Genomic DNA, 26,411 nt, shown 5'->3' with positions numbered 1-26,411 from the left:
AGCCAAGGGAGTATAGGGTGGGGGATGAGGGACTTCAGAGTTCCCTGTCCAGGGCTGCTTCCGCAGCCGGACACAAACTCACCACACTGCTGTCTCTCCTGGTGCCAAGATCAGGTCTCCCTGCAGGTTGGGTAGTTCGTAAACAAAGCACCTACCTTACTTGCTGCAGGCAGGCCAGTGAAACAAAGGAGGTCTCCCCTGCCTACTTGCCTTGTGGATTTGCCCCCAGCGCCAGACAGACTGAGCTGGGTGGTGTTATGTGCCCAAAGAGGAAAGGGGGCAGAAGGGAGAAGGGTTCTGGATGCAAGCGGGGTTGGACAAGAGGAGAGAGGCAGTATGTGGGGTGTAGAGACCCTGCAAGGAGCCCAGGGAGTATAGGGTGGGGGATGAGGAACTTCAGAGTTCCCTGTCCAGGGCTGCTTCCGCAGCCGGACACAAACTCACCACACTGCTGTCTCTCCTGGTGCCGAGATCAGGTCTCCGTGCAGGTTCGTTAGTTCGTAAACAAAGCGCCTACCTTACTTGCTGCAGGCAGGCCAGTGAAACAAAGGAGGTCTCCCCTGCCTACTTGCCTTGTGGATTTGCCCCCAGCGCCAGACAGACTGAGCTGGGTGGTGTCATGTGCCCAAAGAGGAAAGGGGGCAGAAGGGAGAAGGGTTCTGGATGCAAGCGGGGTGGGACAAGAGGAGAGAGGCAGTATGCGGGGTGTAGAGCCCCTGCAAGGAGCCCAGGGAGTATAGGGTGGGGGTTGAGGGACTTCAGAGTTCCCTGTCCAGGGCTGCTTCCGCAGCCACTGGATAATTTTTCTAATGTGTTCTTGGATTCGGTTTGCCAGTATTTTGTTGAGGATTTTTGCGTTGATGTTCATGAGTGAGATTGGCCTGTAATTCTCTTTCTTGGTTGAGTCTTTGTGTGGTTTTGGTATCAGAGTTACTGCAGCTTCATAAAAGGAATTTGGCAATGACTCTTCTGTTTCTGTATTGTGAAATACATTTAGAAGTATAGGTATTAGGTCTTCTTGGAAGTTCTGGTAGAATTCCGCATTGAAACCATCTGGTCCTGGACTTTATTGGAAGGGAGGTTTTTGATAACAGCTTCTAATTCTTCGCGAAACACGGGTCTATTTAATTTGTTTACCAGGTCCTGGTTTAACTTTGGTATATGGTATTCTTCTAAAAAAGTGTCCATTTCTTTAACATTTTCCAGTTTTGTGGTTTACAGGCTTTTGTAGTAAGATCTAATGATTCTCTGAATTTCCTGTGTGTCTATGGTTATGTCCCCCTTTACATTTCTGATTTTATTTATTTCCAAATTCTCTCTCTGCCGTTTGATTAGTTTGGATAGGGGTTTATCAATCTTGTTTATTTTCTCCAGGAACCAGCTTTTTGTTTCATTGATTCTTTCAATTGTTTTCTGTGTTTCTATTTTGTTGATTTCAGCCCTTAGTTTGATTATTCCAGTCTTCTACTCCTTCTAGGTGAGTCTGCTTCTTTTTTTTTCTAGAGCTTTCAGGTGGGCTGTTAAGTCTCCAATGTGTGCTTTCTCTTTTTTCTTTAAGTGGGCACTTAGTGCTATGAACTTTCCTCTCAGGACTGCTTTCATAGTGTCTCATAGGTTTGAGTATGTTGTTTCTTTATTTTCATTGAAATCAAGGAAGACTTTAATTTCTTTCTTTATTTCTTCCTTAATCCAGTTATGTTTCAGTAGTTGACTGTTCAGTTTCCATGAGTTTGTAGCCTTTCTGGGGGTAGCATTGTTGTTGAATTCTAGCTTTAATCCATGGTGATCTGATAAGATACAGGTGGTTACAGATATTTTTTTGTAACTGTGGATGTTTGCTTTGTTACCGAGTATGTGGTCAATTTTTGAGAAGGTTCCATGAGCTGCAGAGAAGAAGGTATATTCTTTCCTATTTGGGTGGAATGTTCTATAGATGTCTGTTAAGTCCATTTGATTCATTACCTCCATTAATTCTCTTATTTCTCTGTTAGGTTTCTGTCTAATTGACCTGTCCATTGGTGAGAGAGGAGTGTTAAAGTCTCCTACTATTAATGTGTGCGGTTTGATGGCTGCCTTGAGTTTTAACAATGTTTCTTTTACGTACGTGGGTGCTTTTGTATTAGGGGCATAGATATTCAGGATTGAGACTTCATCCTGATGAATTGTTCCTGTTATGAGTAGAAAATGTCCCTCTCCATCTCTTCTGATTGATTTAAGTTTGAAGTCAACTTTGTTAGAAATTAGTATGGCCACTCCTGCTTGTTTCTTAGGTCCATTGACTTGATAAGCCTTTTCCCAACCCTTTACTCTGAGTAGGTGTCTGTCTTTGTGGTTGAGGTGTGTTTCTTGTAAACAGCAGAATGTTGGATCATGTTTTCGTATCCAATCTCTTAGTCTGTGCCTTTTTATAGGTGAGTTGAGTCCATTGACATTAAGTGATATTAATGACCAGTGGTTGTTAACTCCGGTCATTTTTTTAGTAGTAAATTTTGTGTGTTTCCTTTCTTCGAGTTCTGCTGGTGAAGGGTCTTTAGATGTCTGACATATTGTGGTCATTGTTGGACTCCTTGATTAGTGAGTTTTCTTCTATTACTTTCTGTAAGGCTGGATTTGTGGCTACGTATTGTTTAAATTTGTTTTTATCCTGGAAAATTTTGTTTTCTCCATTTATAGTGAACGAAAGTTTGGCTGGGTATAGTAGTCTGGGCTTGCATCCACAGTCTCTTAGTTTCTGCAGTACATCTAATCCAGGACCTTCTGGCTTTCATGGTTTCCATAGAGAAGTCAGGTGTAAGTCTGATAGGATTACCTTTATAAGTAACTTGGCCTTTTTCCTTTGCAGCTCTTAATATTCTTTCTTTATTCTGTATGCTTTGTGTTTTGATTATTATATGGCAAGGGGATGTTTTTTTTTTGATCCAGCCTATTCGGTGTTCTGTATGCTTCTTGAACCTTCATAGGTATATCTTTCTTTAAGTTGGGAAAGTTTTCTTCTATAATTTTATTAAATATATTTTCTGGACCGTTGAGATGTGCTTCTTCCCCTTCTTCTACTCCTATTATTCTTAGGTTTGGTCTTTTTATTGTGTCCCATATTTCCTGAATGTTTTGTGATGAGAGTTTGTTGGCCTTGCTGTTTTCTTTGATCAGCGTGTTTATTTTCTCTATGGTATCTTCAGAATCTGAGATTCTTTCTTCTATCTCTTGTATTCTGTTGGTTATGCTTGTTTCTGTAGACTCTATTCATTTACCTAGATTTTCCATGTCCAGCCAGCCTTCTGTTTGTGTTTTCTTCTTTGGCCCCATTTCAGTTTTCAAGACTTGAACTGTTTCCTTTATCTGTTTGATTGTTTTTCCTTGGTTTCCTAGGGTATCATTCACTGATTTACTCAATTCTTTAAACTTTCTGTTATACTTCTCATCCATTTCTATAAGGGCATTTTTTTACATGCTGTTTAAGGGCGTCAATCACTTTCATAAAGTCAATTTTTTCTACTTCTTCATGATTAAGGTGTTCATGTCCTCCTGTTGTGAGGTCGCTGGGTTCTGGTGGTTTCATATTATTTTTCAGATTGTTGGGTGAATTCTTGCATTGTCGCCTTCCGATCTCTTCCTCTGAATGCTCTCCTATGGATCTTCTTTTACAGGATCAGGTCTCCTTGCCTACTGTTGCACCTTCCCAGTGATGGTACTCTCCATTGATGGTTCTCCTGGTGCTCGAGTGATGTCTCTCCTTGTGACAATATCAGATCTCCGTGCCCAATGATGGCCCTCTTGGTGCCAGATCAGCTCTTTGTGCTGGTTGGGTAGTTTGTAAACAAAGTGCCTACCTTGCTTGGTGCAGGTAGGTCAGTGAAACAAAGAAACTCCTGCCCACCTGTTTGCCCTGAGGATTTGCCCCCAGCGCCCAGACAGGCCAGTGAAACAAAGGAACTCCCGCCCGCCTGTTTGCCCTGAGGATTCGCCCCCAGCGCCCAGACAGGCTGAGGTAGGTGGTGTTATGCTCCCAAAGAAGGAAGGGGGCAGAAGGAAGAAGGGTTCTGGATGCAAGCTGGGTGGGATAGGAACCGAGAGGCAGTCTGCAGGGAGTAGAGTCTCTGCAGGAAGCTCAGGAGGGATGGAGGGGGTGAGGAACTTCTGAGTTCCCTGTCCGGGGCTGCTGCTGCGGGTCACAAACTCACCCCAATGATGTCTCTCCTGGTACCGAGCTCAGATCTCCGTGCTGGTTGGGTAGTTCGTAAACAAAGCACCTACCTTGCTTGGTGCAGGCAGGCCTGTGAAACAAAGGAACTCCCACCTGCCTGTTTGCCCTGAGGATTCTCCCCCAGCGCCCAGGCTGAGCTACGTGGTGTTATGTGCCCAAAGAAGGAAGGGGGCAGAAGGAAGAAGGGTTCTGGATGCAAGCTGGGTGTGATAGGAACAGAGCGCAATTTTCTGAATCTATAGTTTACCATTACATGGATGACATTTTGCTATCTGATTCAAATGTAGATACTTTAGAAAGAATGTTTAAAGAAGTAAAAAAAAATCTTTATTCTGGATTGCAAATTGCTCTGGAAAAACACAAAGAGGAGATTCTATCCTATAACCTATAACCTAGGTTATAAAATAGGTTTATAGAAAATTAGAACACAAAAAGTGCAAATTAGAAGAGATTGATTGCAGACCCTTAATGACTTCCAAAGATTGACAGGAGACATTTCTAACCTATGGCTCACTACTGCGATAAAACCTGATCAAATAGTTCATTTAATCAAAACCTTATATGAAAACAAACATATAAATCGTCCCAGGGAATTATCAGCTGAAGCTGAGAGAAAATTGACACTAAGTGAATAGAAATTACAGGAAGCACATGTGGATTGTTTAGATCTGAAATTTAACTGCATTCTGGCCATTTATCCTTCAATTTTTTTCCGTTAAAAATTTTAATGCAGAGGGAAAATCTTATCTTAAAATGGATCTTTTTATCACACAAACTGAGTAAAAAATTAAAATCTTATTTGAAAAATATCTCTGAATTAATTATAAGAGGGAAATTGATACTTTGTCAATTTGCAGGAATAGATCCAGTAGAAATTTTAGTACCTTTTACTAATGATGAAATTAACAAATTATGGGAAGTCAATGAACCCTCTCCAAGAGCTTGTACTGATATTTTGGGAGAGATTAGTAACAGCTATCCCAAAAGTGAGAGAACTTTAGTTATAAAGAGAACTAATTGGATCCTTCCTCACATTTTATGTGACACATCAATAACTGGAGTCCATAATTCTATACTGACACAAATAATTAGAAAGGGCAGGTTACAAATCATACAATTTAAGTAAAGTGGAACAGAACCTTCATGATTCTGTCAAAAAGTCGGGATATACGCTATTCTCATGGCAATAAGAAATTTTAAAGACCCTCTAAATATAGTTAGTGATTTGCAATGTGCAGCAAGAGTTGTTAATCATATTGAAACCACTAAATTTATATCAGGTGATACAAATTGATTTCAGTATTCATTCAGGTTCAAGATATAATCAGGATTATCCCATATACATAATACACATCCAAGCCCATATGGGTTTTCCAGGTCCTTAGCACAAGATAATGCACTAATCAATTACTGCTTGGAAATGTTCTGAAGGCCTCAGAATTTCATAAAAGCATATGTCATCAACAAAGGTTTAAAAAAGGACTTTTCTATTATATGGCAACAAGCCAAGGAAATTATAAGGAGATGTCCTACTTGTTCTTTATACAACCAAACACCACTTATGCAGAAAGTAACCAAAAGGTACTGAAAGGAATGAAATATGGCAGATATATATATATATTCCACTTGGCAGAATTTTGAAAGCTAAAATATGTACACAATACCATTGATACCTATTTAGTTTATACTATAATACTGGTATAGCCAAAACTAGTGGGACCTGCTGCAGCACCTTGGCTAAAATTCAACAGTAGTCTTTTGGGGGGCACTCTTTAGGGACTCAAACCCTGTTACACAGTGCCAAGATTCATTTCCTTTCCATTAACACTTAAAACATACAAACATTAAACCACCAAGGTAACTCTTACCTTGCCAAGTTTGGCTGCCAACCAAAGGTACAACCTAGGCCATGACAACAATACAGGTGCTATGTTCTGATAATCACCAACAATTTCCAGAATATTTTACCTCAAGGGTGCAGGTCTCTTCTTAATCATCACATATTTCACTACTCCACCTGGCCATCATAAAGTATCCCAGCAAAGAAAAGATTTCATTTTATTAATTCTTGTACCTTGTTAATCAAATCTGTGTCTTTAGCCCTGGCTAAACATAACTAAAGATTCTTCTCACAAAAGTCCCAGTAGTGTTTGCCTCCCACTGAAACTTCACAAGCAAGGCCTACATTGTTTGTACTCCTTTCAACATTTTTTTAATCTCCCAAACTCCTATAGAATTGTTAGCTGAGTTCTCAACACTCTGTATCTTTTCTAGCTCAAAGATCCAAAGTCTTCCAACAATCCTCCAAAATGATGTAATCAGATCTGTCTCAGCAATTCCCCACTTCTGGTACAAACTTGTTTAGGTGTTTCTATTGCTTGTGATGAATGAAATACCATGAGCAAAAAATAAAGTTAGAAAAGATAGGTTTAATTGGCTTATATTTCCATATCACTGATCACCAGTAAGAAAGCAAGGACAGGAACTCAAACAGGGCAGAACCTGGAGCCAATAGCTGGTACAGATGACACAAGGGGTTCTACTCACTGACTTGCTCTTCATGACTTTCTTAGGCTTCTTTCTCATAGAACCCAGATCCAGAGGCTCAGTGATGACACAAACCACAATGAGCTAACAACTTCCTCTTTAATCATTAATTCATAAAATGCCTTACATGCCTGCCTTCGATATAATCTTATGGAGTTTTTTCCTTAATTGAGTTTTTTTTTCCTCACAGATGAAAGTAAATTGATTCAAGTTAATATAAACCTATACATAAAATTATCTATTTATCAAAACTCAGTAATAAAATTCACTATAACATATGACATCCTTAGCCAAAATGCTTTGACCAGGTACAAGTCTGAGGCACATAATCTTTACTGTGGTGTGGACTTCAGACTCAATTCAGCAGTAGTCAGTTATGCTCAGAAAAGGCATGACATTATAACACACACATATATAATATATAATGATATATATATATAATATATAATGATATATATATATATATATATAAAACTTTAAATATGTATGTGTATATGTGAGTTTATGAGTGTGTTTATTTCTGCCTTCAGGTGATGAGAATATGCACCTGTGAGATGTTTACAGATACTAATGGTCATTATAATAAATGTTAAATGCCTTCACTGTATCCTCTAAATATGAGCTGACCTTCACTCTCTTGGACACTGTGGGCACTGTGCTCTGTTTATGCAGAGGAACCCTTCCAGAGTGGGGCATTTCTTTACTAATCTATCTTGGAATACCCAGACACAATCCAATTGCATCATATCAAATGGTGTTTGTGCCATAACATTATGAATACAAGTTATATAGCCAATCTACTTCATTTGGGTTTGTCCCTGTGGATTTGCTATTCTTAGACTTCGATGACATAATAAACAAATGTCATGAGAGTAAGATCCTCAGACATGTGTTTGTTACTTGGACAGAAGTCTTCAGATGTGAAGCCTGAGGGTAGACTGTTGAAGATTTCTCCAGGGGACTGTAGCAATCTGATGTGGAGAGAATAAGTAGTTGAGAGGCCTCCTCTGTCCGCAACACTTATAAATCACAGGAAGGGTCACACATTTCCCTGCTGAGAGTGTGCATTTGTCACCACTGCAAGTTCCATTTGTGATCAGAGAAACACTGACAATGTTGACTTTGATTTCTTTCTTCTTGACCCTGAAGCTTCTTATGCTCCAGTGCAATTTTGGTATACCAAGGTGTTTGTACTCATGGACAGACAATGTATACCAGGATGGAGACATGGTGATCAGTGCCTTCTTACCCCTTTACACTTTTCAAACCTCTCCAAACTCTGAAGGATCAGAGAGCACACACATTTCTCTATGGTAAGTGTTTCCAGCCTTCTCTTCCCAGCCCTGTTCTCCAAGATGTACCCTTAATCCATTTCATCTTTTTCTTCATGACTTTGCTCTCCTTACAATGTGGTAAGAGGTTTTCATTTTCATCTATTGACTTCAATTTTTCTGGGTAGTGATTGAGCACAAAATCACTCTGTAGCCAGGTCTAACCCATCTGTCCCTCTTTCAGCCACTGTGCAGCAGCCTAATGATGTAACTAAGAAACAGCCGGAGGCATGTGTGTAATTCAGCACTAAAATGTGATAAAATATTGTTCCTTCTACAAAATAGGGTATAGGGATCCTTCTCCTGTGCACTTCCTAATATCTACACAAACTGTGTGATGCTGTATATGCCACATTCCTGGTAAGATAACCTACTGTATTTAGTTACTTAAAACATTATGCAGACAAGTAATTCTGCAAGTTGTGCTCCACAGATCCTTCTGCTCCACTGAACACAGAAGATGTCAATAGGAGCACAGTTTACATCTCTTTTCAGAGGTTGATGTGACAGGTGTTGCCCATAGCTTCTGTACTCAGTTGGGAACAGAGACAGCAGGAAGAAAAGACAACTGTTTCTGCTTAAAACCTATCTAAATTTCCCCGAGACCTAAGTGTTGGCAAATATTGCATTCTCTTTCATTTTCCCTTTTTGGTCTCATTTTCACTTTCAGCAACACTGCCAGTCACATATGCATGCTATAGTCTCTGAGGTACCTGCTATGTTGACTCCAATGGCTTCCTACTCATGACCAGTCCTTAGAGAGATTCAGTTCTCTAGAAATCTTAGCTTGATTTAAAAGTTTCTGACCTGAATGCCTTTGGTATCTAAATACAGCTGTCATTTGTGGTTTGTGTTGGATTTGGTAATAATTCAGTTTTCCAGAACAGAGGGCAAATGGCAAACCTACTTTATCTGAAGCTGAGATAAAAGCCCAGGTGAAAAGTTATTGACAGTTTGTCTAATTTTGTGCATGAACCAAAAGCAATTTTCTATTCTCAAGGAACTAAAATGATGCACTGTGTGAAAAATAAGGTGTAATGATGTCAAACTACATAAAATTTATTATATTAAGTAATAAATTCTTTGACAAAAATCTATAATTTTAAATTATATAATTCATGCTTATTTTAACCACTTGACATGTCCTTAGTAAGAGCCTTATGAACCATGTGGGCCACTTTGCGTTTATCTTTTGTCTACCACAGTTTTTCTGATTTGAAGTGAGCCCATGACTTACTGCAGATTATGACTTCAATATTTTGCTGAGTGTATATGTACAGACTATATTAAGAATATATTTTTGCAAGATAGCTGTTTATTTTCTCTCTTCATCTTTATTTTAAATCACGGTCACACACAACATCATTGTAAAATGATTTTGTGTTTGTTTGTTTTAAACACTTGTGAGTGTGATGTGCTGAACTTGGAAAGAACATATACAGTTGAAGACTTTGAGGTTCACTAAAGTGGTGATTGTAGCTTCTCTTCTAAATTCCATGGATTTAGTAGTTTTGGAAAGTTGGCTCTGTTTCCAAGACAGTCCCAATTAACCTCTTGTTGAGCAGATATTAAGTCCTATTAGATATCTATATGCTCTTTATGCCTCTGTCTCATTATTCAGTTTCACAGACAATTGTTTCATTCTATTGTTTCTTCATAAACTACTTAGATAATGTTTGTATTTATTTTGTATCAAAGATGAGTATATACAATGTACTTTATGATCATAAATCATTTATTTTTAGACTTAAATACTCATGTTTTATCACTTTACTGACTTTAATGTGTGTGTGTGCTTGCACATGTGATTGTGTTCCAGTGTGGACACAGACATGCCATAGCACACATGAGATAAACCTCAAATGTTTCTCTGACATCCATATTATTTCAGAAATGATTTTTTTGCTCACTGCTATGTATGCCAAGCTAACTGGTCCATGAGGTTCTCCAGTATCCACCTCACATATAAAACATTGGTTTCTCCAAATCAATTTCTTCCTTTGTTTCCCTCTGAATTATTTGCTTTTTCTTGCACTTTCCAAAGAGCTAGATTTATTATTTACCTTTAAAAGTGCTTTACATTTTTTTCTCAATTATTACTATCCTTTTAAAAATCTTTGTGCGTGTGAGTTTGTGCGTGGCTCGGTACACACATGTGAAGGGTATGTTTCTGAATGCATGTTAGAGTGTGTGTTCATGCATGTGTTTGCCTGCAAATTTGTGTGTCTGTGTGCATGAGATTGTGTATGAATCTGAGTGCATGGAAGTGCCTGAGTGTGTGAACATGTGCTTTTCAGAATGCATATGTATGCGTATCTGTGTGAATGTCAGGGTGTGTGAGTGTGTGGGGGGGTGTGAGTGTGTCCGGGTAACTGAATGTATGTGTCTATGTGGCATTCAGAGGAGAATCTTGGGTACTATTCTTCACTTTCCACCTTTTTTAAGAGAAAGACTCCTTGTTCACTACTCTGCATGTGAACTGGTAGAATCAGAGCCTTCTGGAGTTCTCCTATATCTCTGTCCCATTTTCCCTTTAGATCATTCAGATATACCATGTCCTAGGAATATAAAACCAGCTCCTCAGCACAGATATAGCCAGCGTGTGCCTTCTCAATCACCTCCCCAGCTCGCATTCATTGTAAGGAAGCTTGACCTAGTCTAGATGTAAGCTATCTTCAGTTGTCTTTTCACATGGAATATATAGTTCTAGGATCATATTATCTTGTCATACACATTCAAACTTTGGTGTTGAGAACTTTTCTGTCAAGTACAATGCTCTTACTATCACTACTTTCCTGCTCCTATTTCTCTTCTGGAATCCTTTCAACTACATTTGAGCATTGATCTTACATTCATGTCAATTTATCTGGATGCTTATTAGTTTGTGCATAGTTAAACATTTTTTCTTTCTCATCTTTTTATTATTATTATTAATTAATTTATTTATTAAAGATTTCTGTCTCTTCCCCGCCACCGCCTCCCATATCCCTCCCCCTCCCCCAATCAACTCCCCCTCTCTCATCAGCCCTAAGAGCAGTCAGGGTTCCCTGCCCTGTGGGGAGTCCAAGGACCTCCCACCTCCTTCCAGGTCTATTAAGGTGAACATCCAAACAGCCTAGGCTCCCACAACGGCAGTATGTGCAGTAGGATCAAAACCCAGCGCCATTGTTCTTGACTTCTCAGCAGTCCTTATTGTCCATTATGTTCAGTGAATCCAGTATTATCCCATGCTTTTTCAGACCCAGTCCAGCTGGCCTTGGTGAGTTCCCGAAAGAACATCCCCATTGTCTCAGTATGTGGGTGCACCCCTCATGGGCCTGAGTTCCTTGCTCGTGCTCTCTCTCCTTCTGCTCCTGGTTTGGACCTTGGGGTTGTAGTCTGGTGCTCCAATGTGGGTCTCTGTCTCTGTCTCCTTTCATCGCCTGATGAAGGTTGATATCCAGAAGGATGTCTATATGTTTTTCTTTGGGTTCACCTTCTTATTTAGCTTCTCTAGGATCATGAGTTATAGGCTCAATGTCCTTTATTTATGGCTAGAAACCAAATATGAGTGAGTACATCCCATGTTCCTCTTTTTGGGTCTGGCTTACCTCACCATAGTTAAACATTTTAGAAACATTTCTGCACTTATTGAAGATGATTCTTAGTGTTTTACTTAACAAATTAGGTTTTAAGTACAGTTGAACTCTCAGAGAGTTAATCATTCAAAGTCTCTGTGACTGAGCAAAGGAGCTTTCCTCAGGGTAACATTGCAAGCTCTCTGTCATGTAGGAGTTTCTCAGTAAAAAACAATACACTTCTGCTTATTCATCCATACTTCTCTGAGTTTAAGGATTTCTTGTGTTATATTTTGAACTCTTCTCCCAAAGTACAGCTAGACAATGCTGGTTGATCAGCTTTAGTTCAAGAAGGTGGAGTAAATGAGTAAGAACTAGTGAGTGATTTTACAACATCTAGGGCACAACCAACAAGGAGGTGGGGAAACTTTTGCTTTTTCTCTTTTGTCTTTCAATTCTCAACCATGAGTTAATAAGTTGAGCTTCTTTTTCAGTCTCCATGATATCCTATACTACCACATGCCCAAGAGGCACAGGGCCAACAATGTGTAGACTGTCTGAAAATCTGTAAGGCCAAGAACCATTCATCACTTTTCACCTAATTACATATTTTTAAACAAAAGCCATGAGTGCTGGCAAAAGCTTGATTTTAATAGTAGATTAGTAAGGCCACAGCTCTACATGGTTCCTCTGTGAATACGTGTTATTCAAGGAAAAGGTACTATGATAATCACTCTTCCCAAGCTGAATCTGGTCCTTTAAAATATAAATTGGTAAAATCATAATTTTACATATTAGCTTATATTATTGCTATTTTAAACATCTTCATTTTTATTTCCTTAAACATTTTAGTTTGAATTTCCACCCTCTCTCTCATGATGTTCCTTAAGTCTTGAGGGAAGAAGAAGGTTGCGATATGCTGGAGGAGCTAGACTCATTGTGCTTTGGATGTAGATCTTGGCAGGCTGGCCATGATCCAGTGAATAGTCCTATACCAACTCATATATAGGCAGCCTTAACTTGACATAGTTTTGTAAACAGGAGGTCTTAAAGTTGGGAGGGTGATGAAGTAAGGAGTGAAAGGCAGCAATGATCAACTATAATACATACTCAAGTGAAATTCACCCTAAATTAAAAATAAGTTTCTCCTGACATTGCTTACTTGACTGACCATTCCAGTGAATATTTAATATTTTTCAATTATGCATAATTTTAGGAGAAAATATCTCCACACTCAACAATAATGATATCTAATCTTTGTTTCTTTTAATTGTGGAGAGCCATTCATTCCAGGAAACGGGTTGTGGCAGGAAAGGGGGCCACCCTCTCGCCTGTCATGTCAAACACTCAAAGGCATGTTCATGTGAAACCTGTGCTAAACCACTCATAGACCACCTGCTTCTGGGTTAGGGTTTCATATGTAGCAGAGTAGTTCCCTCACTGCTATCTATTGAGAGTCAACCCACAACCCAAGGGCACCTCAGGACTGAGTCCTTATTTACCTCACTTTCTTTGTATAATGCTGAGGCATAGTGGGCTTGTCTCTACCCATGTTGGTGTATTTATTTTTGACCTTGTTATAAAACATATATACAGGAAATATTCTAATTGAAAAGCATACTTTTTATGAATTTAAGCATATATTTGTATTTAGAGAATATACATTATATAAATATATATTATCACATCCTAGGAAGATCCAACTCCTAAGCTGTAGGCAGTGTTCAGGGAAAAACTCTACAGTGTGACAAAAATAGACTTTTTCTATTTGAGGGCTAAGGGAAAAAAGTGGACAGACACTTTCCTGATTTTACTCTTATTCTCTCATGTTGAATTCTTCCCTGCTTTCTTTTTTCTTCACAGCTTACAAAGACCCAGAAAATGTTTCAGGCATTGTAACCGAGGGTCACATACCATTTATGAATAAATGATAAGAAACAGATGTAATAAATGTATAAGACATGTTAAAGATTAAGAAAAGAGCACTTTCTCTCAGTCAATTCCCTAACTCACAGCTGCAAAAGAGGAGTCTTTCTCTTATCTGTATAGGTAGTCTTATAAAACTAAACTACCAAGGAGACTGAAAGAAATAAAGGAGTTGTGTGTTATCTCCTATATTTCTAATTGTACAAACATTTTTAAAAATTGTGGTTCTTGGTTGTAAAAGCCACATTTCTTACCCTGGAGACTGTTCATTTACAAAGAGCAACTGTGATCAGAGAGTGAGTGCTGAGGCACAAGCTGTGAGGCAAGGCTGAGAAGCTTTTCCCAACTCAGAGCTGCAAGGTAGGGGGCAGAGGCCTAAGCACAGAGGAGCTTACTAAGGCATGGTGACATTAAAAAGCACTTTAAATCTTAAAATATATTTTTCTGTACTGAATGTAACCCTTGACCAGGGTATAAATTAATAAAGATGCTCTCATTGATGTGTTGAGCACAATGACCAAAAGAAACATGGAAAGGAAAAGGCTTCCCTCTGCTTACAGTTCTCAGGTCATACCCTACTTCAGAAGAAAGTTGAGACAGGATGTTAAAGTGAGGGCATGGGGGTAACTCTGCTCACTTGGCTTCTTTCCTATCCACCATTCAACCTGTTTCTTACTGCACTTAGACCAGTAGCCCAGCATCAGCCACACAGCCTGGATCATCCCACATCAATAATCGATCAAGAAAGTGCCCAACAGTTTTACTTACAGGCTAATCTAGAGGTGATATTTTCTCAAATAAAGTTCCTTTTCTCCAAATTACTCTAGCTTATATTAAGTAGACATCAAACTAACAAGCAAACATAGTCAAAGCAATGCCATAGTTGATTGTAAATATCTTTAAGAAGCAATATGAAGGATGAATATACTATACAGTAACATTAAAAGGTCTTTTAAATCTTAAAAAAATAATTTTTTCTCCTGCAGGTAACCCTTGACCATAGAAAGGGAAACTTTTAACACTTTCTTGAGGCTATGAAGTTGTTTAATTTTTTTTTTGTAGCCCTGGCTATATAGGGTATTTTTCTCCCATAGTGAATCTTGAACAAAGACCAGTAAAACTGAGGGTAAGAATTCATGCAAAGATTTAATTACTGTCCCTGACATCGTGATTAAATTACTTTGCACTATTTACCTTGGCTCAACAAGTCAGACAGCTGGCTACATATTCTTGTAAATAAGATTGCATTTTTTTCCGAAAAAAAAAAAACATAGAATCTATTAGCAGGATGCTTAGCATAATCTTAAGCTACTTTAAAGTTTTATGTCAGTTGATAGTATATGGTTATCTTTGCAGCTGTGGAATTACAGCTGTTTTCTTAAGTTGTGCTCCAATTCTTAATAGGAACTTCTAATCTCTGATTGGGCAGCATCTCTTTGTATTTATTTTATTCATCAAAACTCTGTACAGGCTAACAATACAGATAAGGAAGAGCCACCTTCTTGACAATCCACATATAAAAGTGCTCATTCTACCAGGAATTCTATTCATGAGATACCCACACTAGATACAGGCAGTGAAAGATTTCCCACAGCTATTAGGGAAAGAATGTCATTAACATATTTAAGATTACAGGTAGAAGCAACAGATATTCTGAAGGCTTTGCAAGGTGTGTTTTCCTCTATTAAGTATTATTTCTAGTGAGTTGCACTTTGAATATCAATTGTCTTCTGTCATGTGAAAACGTTTGAAGAAATGAGAAGTCATGAACTGACAGATCAATGAGGAGTACACAGGAGAATTTGAGGGAAAAAAGGAAAGGGAAAATGATTCAATAGTAATTCAATATTAAAAGAAACAATCAAAAGTATTCCTGTTGGGGAAGACTGCTTGTTATTCCTGGCTGCCTGGACCATGAAATAATCACTCAGAAGCTTTGTTATTTGCAATACTATTTGGCCAATAGCTTAAGCATATTTCTGGCTAACTCTTTTATCTTAAATTAACCCCTTTATTTTATATTATACCATTAAGTTCTTGGCCTACTGGCAAGGTTCAGGCTAGTGGCTCACATCTTTCTCTTCTGGCAGCTCCATGGCTTCTCTTTGATTGTATCTTCTTTATCCTGCATTCAGTTTAGTTTTCCTGCCTAGCTCTATTCTGCTAAGCCATCGGCTGAAAGAATCTTCTTTATTAATTAACCAATAAAAGCAACACATATACAGAAGGACTTCCCATACCATATTCTATTGATATATCAGAAGTGAATATGGATACTTAAAGTCTAATAGAAAAGGTAAAAGAGATCTAGAACATTAAGATTATGAACATACTAAGGTTAAACTAAATAAAAAGGCCAGAATGAGAAATAATAAATTATATATGAAACAAGAAAGCAAACTAAGCATTTGAGTAGAAAGAAGTAAAGCAACCATGATGTGTGCAACAGATGGCAGTGTGGTTTCATGTTAATGGCAGAGAGCAAGTGAAGATACACTTCAAGCAGCTTGGAGAACTGGCTCTATGGCTAACAACAAGCAAGATGGATACATAGGTTCAGATCACTAGAATCCATGCAAATTCTTGTGCACCTACAACTCCAGCACTGCGAGGTATGGTACAGGATCTCTGAGGTTTCTTGCCTGTCAGAGGAGTTCCAGGTGCAGAGAGACATCCTATGTGATGTGGAGAACCGGCAGAGTGAGAGAGCAGAACACCTTATGACCATATAAAGGAGCACTTCAAGTACATATGTGAGCATATATAATACCAGACATGTACACATATAATAAAATAATTAATTTAAATATGTAGTACAAAATAATGTGAAATTCTCAAAGCAAATTTTTGGTTGTATTCCTTTACATATAAAATGAAGGATCTGTGAGCCATATTTCATCAAAAGTAAATTACTTCATTATTAATTCATCCTTATAAAATAAGTGTCCTCAAGTTGGGCAGATGGCTATGTGAAGAACATTCTCTAGACAAGCAGGAAGGACTGAGTTAGAAACTCCAAAACTCACATTAAAGCAGGGCATGGCTGCATGTGCCTGTAAACCCAGTGTTTGAGGCAGAGACAAGTTACTAGGAACTTACTGGGTGCTCTGTGTAGCTGTAAGTAGAAGCTTCATTATAATTGAGAGACCTGTCTTAAGAGGATAAGATGCTAACAGAATAAATATGGCACCCCTCTCTGGACTCTGTTGGTGTACATATCTTGATACACCACACCTGCAGGTATACACAAGCACATACAAACTAACTAGCTACATATACCCATATGCACTCTACATACATGACATAACACGTACACACCACAAATATACAGACATATATCATATACATACACCATATACATATGCAAGTGCCTACATACACACACCACATATTGACCTGAACTTGACGAAAAATTGTCCCAAGTGGAAAGGTGTTGGGTCAGATAATGACAATGAGGAATACAAATGACAGAAGCAATATCTAGGACAAGAAAGTCTTGAATAAACTGATGATCTATGCCAAGCAAGCTTGTGAAGAAGTATGGCATCCTATAAACTCACTGCAGTGGGAAAATGCCCAAAGTGAGTAGAAAGTTATGGCAGACAAGGTTGTTCAAAGTGAACAAAGGATATCTCAGAACAAGCTGCCTTAGGACTGATAACCACATCCCAGGGGGAAGAGGTGGGTAATAAAACTCAACTTTGACTCCTTTATTGCACTGGCTTGAACCCTAGAAAGACTGCACTGAGGACATAGAGCTAAATTTTACTTTGTTCTTTCATAGGGGCCTTTGAGAAACTCTTGGTTCAGTATGGCTCCCACAACATATATACTTCCCATCCCAAGAATCAACAAATTATACTGATTGCTTTTGTGAAGAATAGGCATGCAAAGGCATGCAAGGATCATGTAATGACAGCATGATTAATGAATGAAAGAGGGTCTTATTGCACTACCCTCATACAGGAAATGGATCAAGTAAATGGTATAATATTATACAAGGCATTAGCCCCTATATGATTGGAAGAGAGTTTGCTTGCTCTATCCTCATGAAGGAAATGGTTAGTAAACATGGCCATAACCAGCCCTCTGACCTCCAAACAATCTTATGCTGCAACACCATCAAACAATAAGTAATGATTTAAATATAGACTCTGTGAGGGGAATCTCATTTAGTGCATGTCAGTTACTGTATTCATTTCTAAGACAATGGTGTTTGAATATTGTTCTGTAATGACCCTTATGTCCTTTACACAGGATCAATTCTAACAACTACCAATTTGCAATAGCCTTGATTTTTGCCATTGAGGAGATCAACAGGAACCCCCTTCTTCTACCTAATGTATCTCTGGGATATGATATCTACACTGCTGGGCCACAGGATCAAGATAGTTCTTGGAATATTCTCTTTTGGCTCACAGGCAAGGACAAATTCATCCCAAACTACACCTGCAGAAGAGAGGAAAAATCTATGGCTGCCATCACAGGACCAACACGGGACATTTCTTCCCTATATGGCACATTTCTGGGACTTTATAACTATCCTTTGGTGAGATTATATGAATGGAAAAAATAAAAGAATTCTCCTTTAATGTCAATATTTGAGTACCAAGGAGAAGCATGCAGAAGATTTCACTTGTGTATCATTGAAAATACATAGTCTTGGTGTTGTTGATGGACCAGGATTCTAGGTGCTTTCTGTGTAATCATGAGGAAAAGAGTTTGGATGCCACGACTACCCATGCCCTCAAGATAGGGAGCAGAGATAAGATGTCCCTTGTGGAATCAATAATTCCTGTCTTCTAAACAAGTCAAAGTTATGAATCCCAGTGTTGTAGAGAGCCCCTACTTCAAGAATATGTAGAGGAAATGAAGGATACTCAGTTTCCTTTTCTAGACTTTAAATGCACTCACATGTATAGGCAACCATACAAACATGGGCACACACACTTGTGTGCACACACAGACCCAAGCAACCAACCTTTTAAAACACATAGTGTTTGAGGTTTATACTCTGAAATTATTGGTATATCCACTTGCAATTTGTGAAATATACATTAATGGCATGAGATATACACAATTGTTTATGAAAAAATGAATATTCATCTAATTTTCTGAAATATTCTCCAGGTGTTAGAGTTGACTTGAAATACAAGTCTGACTTTCTAAAACTTTAAGTTTCTATTCCACACTCATTGAGTCCATGATTTCTGGAAACTCCTAACTTCATGCCACTCCCTGTTCTCTTTTCTTTAGCTGACCTTTGGACCATTTGAACCAAATTTGAATGACCCTGGAAAGTTTCCTTCTGTGTATCAGATGGCCACCAAGGACTCATCTCTGGCCTTAGGCATGGTATCATTGATGGTCCATTTCAGATGGAACTGGGTGGGGCTGGTCATCTCAGAAGAGAAAGGTGTTCAGTTTCTCTCAGAACTGGTACGAGAGATGGAAAGAAACAGAGTCTGTGTAGCCTTCACTGAAATGATCCCAGCTGACCATTTTTCGACGAAAGAAGTTGCTGTCTACGATAGCCAGATTATGATGAACTCAGCAAAAATTATTATTATTTATGGTGACACTGACTCAGGTTTAGGTGTCTTCTTCAGAAGATGGGAACATGTATGCCCATGGAGAGTCTGGGTCACCACTTCACAATGGGAAGTATTTACTGCTATGAGACATTTCATTCTTGACTCATTCCATGGTACTCTTATTTTTTCACAACACCATGGTGAGATTTCCACTTTTAAAGATTTTGTAAAGATAGTCACCCCTTCCAAATACCCAGAAGACATTTTCCTTGCAAGATTGTGGGAGATTTATTTTAATTGCACACTCTCTGATGCTTCCTGTAAACCAGTAGAAAATTGCTCATCTAGAGGTTCCTTGGAATGGTTACCTTGGTACCACTTTGACACTGCCATGAGTGATGGCAGCTACCATGTATACAATGCTGTGTATGCTGTGGCCCACACTCTTCACAGGATTCTTATGCAACAAGTAGACAAGCAAGCAATGAAAATTGGAGGAAGAATGAAATATCCCCACTGGAAGGTAATGCCTTTTTGTTTTGAAGCACAGTGTTACCAAGGGAACTTAATGAAGTGGCCCCACAGGTGCTCTAAAAGAGTATCTTGGCATATTTTTTCCAAAGAGAAGTTTTCAGTACTAGTTTACTGCCAAAAAGAAAAATGTAGACCTGGGTGGATATAGTAATCAAGATGAGATCTTCATAGAAGGAAATACTTTAGAAATTACGGCAAAAAGTGATGGTAAAGAGGCCAAATTCTGCCCTTCTAAGGTTTTCAACAGGAAAGGTCTAACCCCTTCCCATGAAGTTCTTCAATATTAACAAGGAGTAACTGACATCTCAGAATCCTAAATAGTGTAGAGAGCTATTAAACAATGTAATCTAAAATATCTCCTAAAACTCTCTGCTAGAAACATTGTCTTAAGTTTATTTCTTTTTACTGTGATAAAATATGTGAGCAAAAGTACCTTAAATAAGAAAGGGATTATATGACTCACAATTTCTGTTTATAATCCGTCATTTGAGAAATCTTTTTTTAAATTTATTTATTTATTTTTTATTTATTTTATTCTTTTTAAATTAAAATTTCTGCCTCCTCGCCGTTTCCCATTTCCCTCCCCCTCCTCCCACACATTGCCCTTACCCCCAATCCCCTCCCCCTCTCGGCAATCCTCTCCCCCTACCCCCACTCCATTCCACCTCCCTCTCAATATTGAAGAGCAGTCCAAATTCTCTGCCCTGCGGGAAGTCCAAGGTCCTCCCACTTCTATCTAGGTCCAGGAAGGTGAGCATCCAAACAGGCTAGGCTCCCATAAAGCCAGTTCATGTATTAGGATCGAAACCTAATGCCATTGTCCTTGGCTTCTCATCATGTTCAGAGAGTCCGGTTTCATCCCATGCTTATTCAGTCCCAGTAGAGCTGGCCTTGGTGAGCTCCCAATAGATCAGTTCCACTGTCACAGTGGGTGGGTGCACCCCTCATGGTCCTGACTTCCTTGCTCATGTTCTCCCTCCTTCTGCTCCTCATTTGGACCTTAAGAGCTCAGTCCGTTGCTCCAAATTGGGTCTCTGTCTCTATCTCGATCCATTGCCAGATGAAGGTTCTAAGGTGATATGCAAGATATTCATCAGTATAGGATAGGGTCATTTCAGGTTCCCTCATCTCAGTTGCCCAAGGTACTAGCTGGGGACATCTCCCTGGACACCTGCGAGCCCCTCTAGAGTCAAGTCTCTTGCCAACCCTAAGATGGCTCCCTTAATTAGGATATATATTTCTCTGCTCCCGTATCCACCCTTCCTATATCCCAACCATCCCATTTCCCCAAACTCCCCCCATCCTCCCCTTCTCATCTTACCCCATTTCCCCGTAGCCCCATACCACCTCACCTGCAAGTTCCCAGAAAACTGGGAAAATGCCCGGCAATCTTGTCTACTTCCCCTATCCAGGCGGATGACTATACCACTCTTGGGAATATACCCAAGAGATGCCCTATCATATGACAAAAGCATTTGTTCAACTATGTTCATAGCAGCATTGTTTGTAATAGCCATGACCTGGAAACAACCTAGATGCCCTTCAATGGAAGAATGGATGAAGAAAGTATGGAATATATACATATTAGATTACTACTCAGCGGTAAAAAACAATGACATCGTGAATTTTGCATGCAAATGGATGGAAATAGAAAACACTATCCTGAGTGAGGTATCCCAGACCCAAAAAGAGGAACATGGGATGTACTCACTCATAATTGGTTTCTAGCCATAAATAAAGGACATTGAGCATATAATTTGTGATCCTAGAGAAGCTAAATAAGAAGGTGAACCCAAAGAAAAACATATAGTCATTTGAGAAATCTTAAGGTGGCCAGAACAGAAGCAGTTTTTCACACCAAGATCAATAGTCAAAAACAGAGAGCAATTTGTTATTGCACAAATACTATTGCTTATCTGGCTCCCTCCAACATGTTCAGTCCAGATCTAATTCAAGAAATGATCTGCTTAAAACCAGAGAGGGTCCTTGTGCTTCAGTGAACTCAAGTTACAAAATCACTCATAGAAGTATTCAGAGGCCAAACTTGTCTACACAATTCTTCACTGGGACTTCATTTCCATGTGATTTTAGATTGTGTCATGTTCGTATTTAAATCAACCATACTGAAATTTGGTGTTCAAATTTCATTCTGAAAACCTTTAGAATGAATAATGAATAATGAATCAGAGATTTATCTGAATATTCTACTCACATAGTATTAGAATAGTTGAGTTTTTAATTCAGTATAATCATCATTTTTTATGAAATATACCTGTAATGATATTTCATGTTGAAAAACAATTTAATGTATATGTACAGAAGGCATAACTCAATTTTTTCTTTAACCATGTGCATGCCTGTCATAAATCGTGCATCTTTCTTAGCTGAACCACTTCCTGAAGAACATTCAATTCATTAATCCTGCTGGAGATTCAGTAACCTTAAATCCTTCAGAAAAATTATATGTCGAGTATGACATTTTGAACTTCTGGAATTTTCCTCAAGGTCTTGGATATAAAGTAAAAGTAGGAACATTTTCCCCATATCTTTCACCTGGTCAGCAATTGTCATTGTTGGAGGACAGGATAGAATGGAGCACAGGAGATCAAGAGGTGAGTGGCATGTCACATTAAGCTTTACAGAACACAGATGACTAAAAAACAAGCAAAATCACCCTTAGTGAGTTTCAAGCCTTCTCATAAATTAAAAGATGACTGCACAGGCATATTTACAAGCTTAATTTCTACATTTCAATACTTTCTTCATAAGTTAATTATTACAAGTACTACCACCTCTTCCCCTTGCATATTCATGATTCTAAGCATGTGTTTATATGTATATTTATATGTGTATTATATATATTATATTATGAGGTGTATTTATGCTTTTATTGCTTAATTGAATATGGGTTTATAAAATTAAATTTTCAATGGTCTATTATTCTCATAAAATTCAGTTGAGAGATTAATTTTTATATGTTTTCTCATTTCTGATTTCCTTTGCTCAGACTCCAATCTCTGTATGCAGTGAAAATTGTGATCCTGGATTCAGGAAATCTCTTCAGGAAGGCAAGGCATTCTGCTGTTTTGATTGTCACCCCTGCCCAAATAATGAAATTTCTAATGGAACAGGTGTGTGAATTCAAAATGAGGTACCCACATTTGCTTTAATATATGGAATAAAGTAAAAATCAAGCACAAGACAATTGCTACAGTATATTTTTAAGATTTTTGTATTCATAATAAATAACCATGAGCTACACACCTCCTTGAGATAGGACACATTTAGTAGTTTTTTATAAGTTATTTACTTAATACTTTTTGATATCTTGATAGGAGTATAATAGTCACTTCCTTCAGAGCCATTTGCAGGTGGAATATGCATACATGTATCGCTGCCCATTCTTTTTGGAGCTGTATTAACTTGATATTGAAACCAGTAATCTGGCACAGGATCACTCTTTCAGTTCCCAGAACTATTGTTGAAATAGATCATATATTAAGAGATAATATATTTTTCTTATGAAATTTGGGAGCTGCAGAGATGACTTAGATGTTAAGAGCAGTGGCAGCCCCTTTAGAGAACCTGGATTTGACTCCCAGTGCCCAAATGGCTTGCAACTGTGTAACTATAATTGCATAGTATCTGAAGTCATATTCTGGTCATTGTGGGCAACATATACAATTGCCACACAGAACAACCTCCAGGCAAAATATGTAAGCAAAGCACAAGAAGTATAAGAAATTCATAGTCTCATATATAACAATATGTGGCATATATTGGTTCCAATGGAAGAGTTGTGTTTCCTACTCTCCGTAATTCAAAGATGAGTAGGGAAGAAAGTTTTTGGAGATGTACATTTAGGGTTATACATAAAGTTTAATAACTATATGCACAAAGTCATGCAGGATGAAGCATGTGACATTACATTTATTTTGAGAGTAAATCAAAGAACTTTAAGTGGGTTTGTGCTAGAATGTGCTAGAACATATGATGACTTGCCAAAGGACAGGACAAATGATTGCTAGTACAGTTTAGAATGATCAAGTATAAAAAATATCAGATCATGTAAAATTTAGTATATAATAAATTATTTGATGAAAGCAAGATAAACACCTACAAAAATATAAAATGTCAATCTGCCTAATTAACATAATAATCCTCAGTGAAGAACTTCTAAAATAAATTTAGTAAAATCTAAAAGAAATATTATCCAACATGTAGATAACATTGGCTTCATCCTTTAGATGCAATTATTCATTAACATACATAATTATTGTTTCTAACATACCTCATATATAGATTCAAGAATAGAAACTGCATGATCATATAATTAGGTACTGGAAAGGTCTTAAAACAAATTCTTCATGATAATATTTCTGGAGAATTTAGTCATATAGGTGACAAATCTCAAAATAATAAAAGCAACAAACAACATCACACTAAAAAGAGACACAAAATATTTCTACTTAGGAACAAGAGGAGTTCATCCACTCTCTATGTTTTTGTTCCATAATGCTTGAAGTCCTAGCTTGAGAAATAAGGGACTGAAGAAGAAAAGGATGGTATGGGTTGGATAGAAGCAAGTCAAAATATCTTTACTTAATTATTACAGGATTCTTTGTCTTCTAGACCACACAAAAAATCTTCTATATGCATTAAATACATTCCTAAAGAAAACAGGACACAAATTAACCCAGATAAGGCTCTTCTTATGTACCAAAAGCCAAAATGCCAAAAAATAAATCAGGGGACCGCTACTATTACAGCTAATTTTAAAATTCTTACCAATCAGTATTTATTTAAAACATAATTGTCAGAATATAGATAATTCTCCCATACCAGTTACTAACTTTAAGCCTTTAGATATGCTTTTAAATTGGAACACCCATAGAAGTCAAGAAATTAGAGAGGGTCCATGATGAGTAGGGGTTAACTATCATAGTGGATAGAATATATGATGCTTTAAAGTTAAGAAAGGAAATAATGGAGCAAGAAGGGTTTGGTGGGGTTTGATGTGCAGAGTAGAGGATAGTTAAAGCTAAATTTTTGTTTTTGACAATGACATTAGGAAACCGACTTTTGTAGTAGCTTCAAAAATTTGAAGACCTAACAAGAATTTCAGTGCAGAATTCATGTATAGAGTCAATGACTAACTGATTCACCCCAGGCTATGAGAAAAAATACCAAATGTCACATATGTATTTCCTTGTATAAAGAAGATGGGCAGTTGGGTACCATAGATACCCCAACGATTACAAGTGATTTTCATTGTTATTGATTGCTCTCCCAAATTGATGATAAGATCCTACTGTTGTTATAGATGAAATATACTTGAGTCATAAGACATAGTAATAGTAGGCAGGAACTGACCGGGAAACTTTCTTTCTACCGACTAGTTAACACAGTGTTGGAAGTTTTCTATGAACAATATTAGGGAGAACATTTATCAAGAGTTTTACTTTAGTGTAGCAATTTCTTCCTAGATGAAAACTCCATCATGTGAGGGAACCTCATTAAGACACAGGATATTCTAATGGCAGTAAAACATACTATCCCACAGGAAAGTAAAATCCCTCAGGATGTAAAATTTTCAAAAAAATCAGAAAGTCAATGGACTTTAATAGAGACATAAAAACTGTCCTCTTGAAGTCAAGATAAGCAGGAAGGATTACAGAGAAAATCTTTAAAAGAAGAGAAGCATACTAAAAGAATAAGAGGTAAATCTGAAAAAACATTGAGGCAACCCGAGAAACCATGAAAACTGTAGGACTGCTTACAAGTTGTATTAAGAGTTCCAGGTTTCCAAATTTTGTGAATTGTCACCTCTGATTGGCTGGGCTTATAATGTTGGAGGTCATTTACTCATGTCTTATTCACTTTTCTATTGCAAGGAAACACCATTTCTAAGGTGTTTTATATGAGAAAGAACTTAATTTGGGGCTCAGGATTCCAGGCAGTAATAGAGACCATGACCACCATGGTGGGAAACAGAGCATATAAATATAAACACAGTGTTCTAGAGAAGGCTGAGAAATGAAATTTGACCTACAAGCTGGAGGTTAGAGGGAGCTGAGAGAAAGAGGTATGGAAGGAGGAAAAAAGTAAGGATAGAAAAAGAGAGGGAAGGGGAAAGCGGGGAGGGAGGGAGGAAAGAGAATGAAGGAATGATGAGGTAGACTTTTGAATACTCAAAGATCACCCTTAGTGACATACTTCCTCCATCAGAGTGCAATGGTGGGGAGAAAGGCAGTATTCCTGCCAGCACATATCTGAGAGTTTTCATATTATCCACAAGCAGGAGCAAGGGAGGCAGTGACAGAGAGATATAGAGAAAATAGTGAATGTTGTGGTCTTTGGAAAACTCAAACACTAACCCTAATGACTCACTTCCAGCATTGTGCTATCCCCTAAACACAATATTTCCACCCACAGCAGAGCAATAATTCATATATATATAAGCCTAGTTAGGACATTTACTTTCAAACCATCATAAGTCATATCTTCTATGAATAATAATTCTTGTGAGTGACCCTAGTAAACTCACGGGTTCAACAACTGAGATTTTGATGGTGTCATTCGCCGGCTGTGCTGGGAACACTTAGCTTGGATGAGCAGTTCACTCATGTCCCCTAGGAATACTTTCACATGACACCAAACTAACTTTGAATCAGTTGTGCAAAATAAATAAATGAATAAGTGGCCTCTGAGAATATGCTGAATGGTAATCAATAGGTATGAGAGTAGCTAACCACTTTCTAATTGCAAATTAGAAATT

General features: G+C 38.0%; 1 protein-coding gene across 1 annotated transcript in view; it reads left to right on the top strand.

Moving 5' to 3' along the window:
• Positions 1–26,411, top strand: part of LOC130875597 (vomeronasal type-2 receptor 116-like) — a 68,537-nt gene that overhangs the window by 23,867 nt on the left and 18,259 nt on the right. The window contains exons 2-6 of the mRNA XM_057771618.1: positions 7,852–8,064; positions 17,823–18,114; positions 18,822–19,622; positions 22,018–22,245; positions 22,641–22,764. Of these exons, the coding sequence (XP_057627601.1) occupies positions 7,852–8,064; positions 17,823–18,114; positions 18,822–19,622; positions 22,018–22,245; positions 22,641–22,764 (1,658 nt within the window). The remainder of the gene's footprint in view (positions 1–7,851; positions 8,065–17,822; positions 18,115–18,821; positions 19,623–22,017; positions 22,246–22,640; positions 22,765–26,411) is intronic.

The sequence above is a fragment of the Chionomys nivalis genome, chromosome 6, assembly GCF_950005125.1.
Source record: "Chionomys nivalis chromosome 6, mChiNiv1.1, whole genome shotgun sequence".
Taxonomy (NCBI): domain Eukaryota; kingdom Metazoa; phylum Chordata; class Mammalia; order Rodentia; family Cricetidae; genus Chionomys; species Chionomys nivalis.
This window is presented reverse-complemented; position numbering and strand designations above follow the sequence as displayed.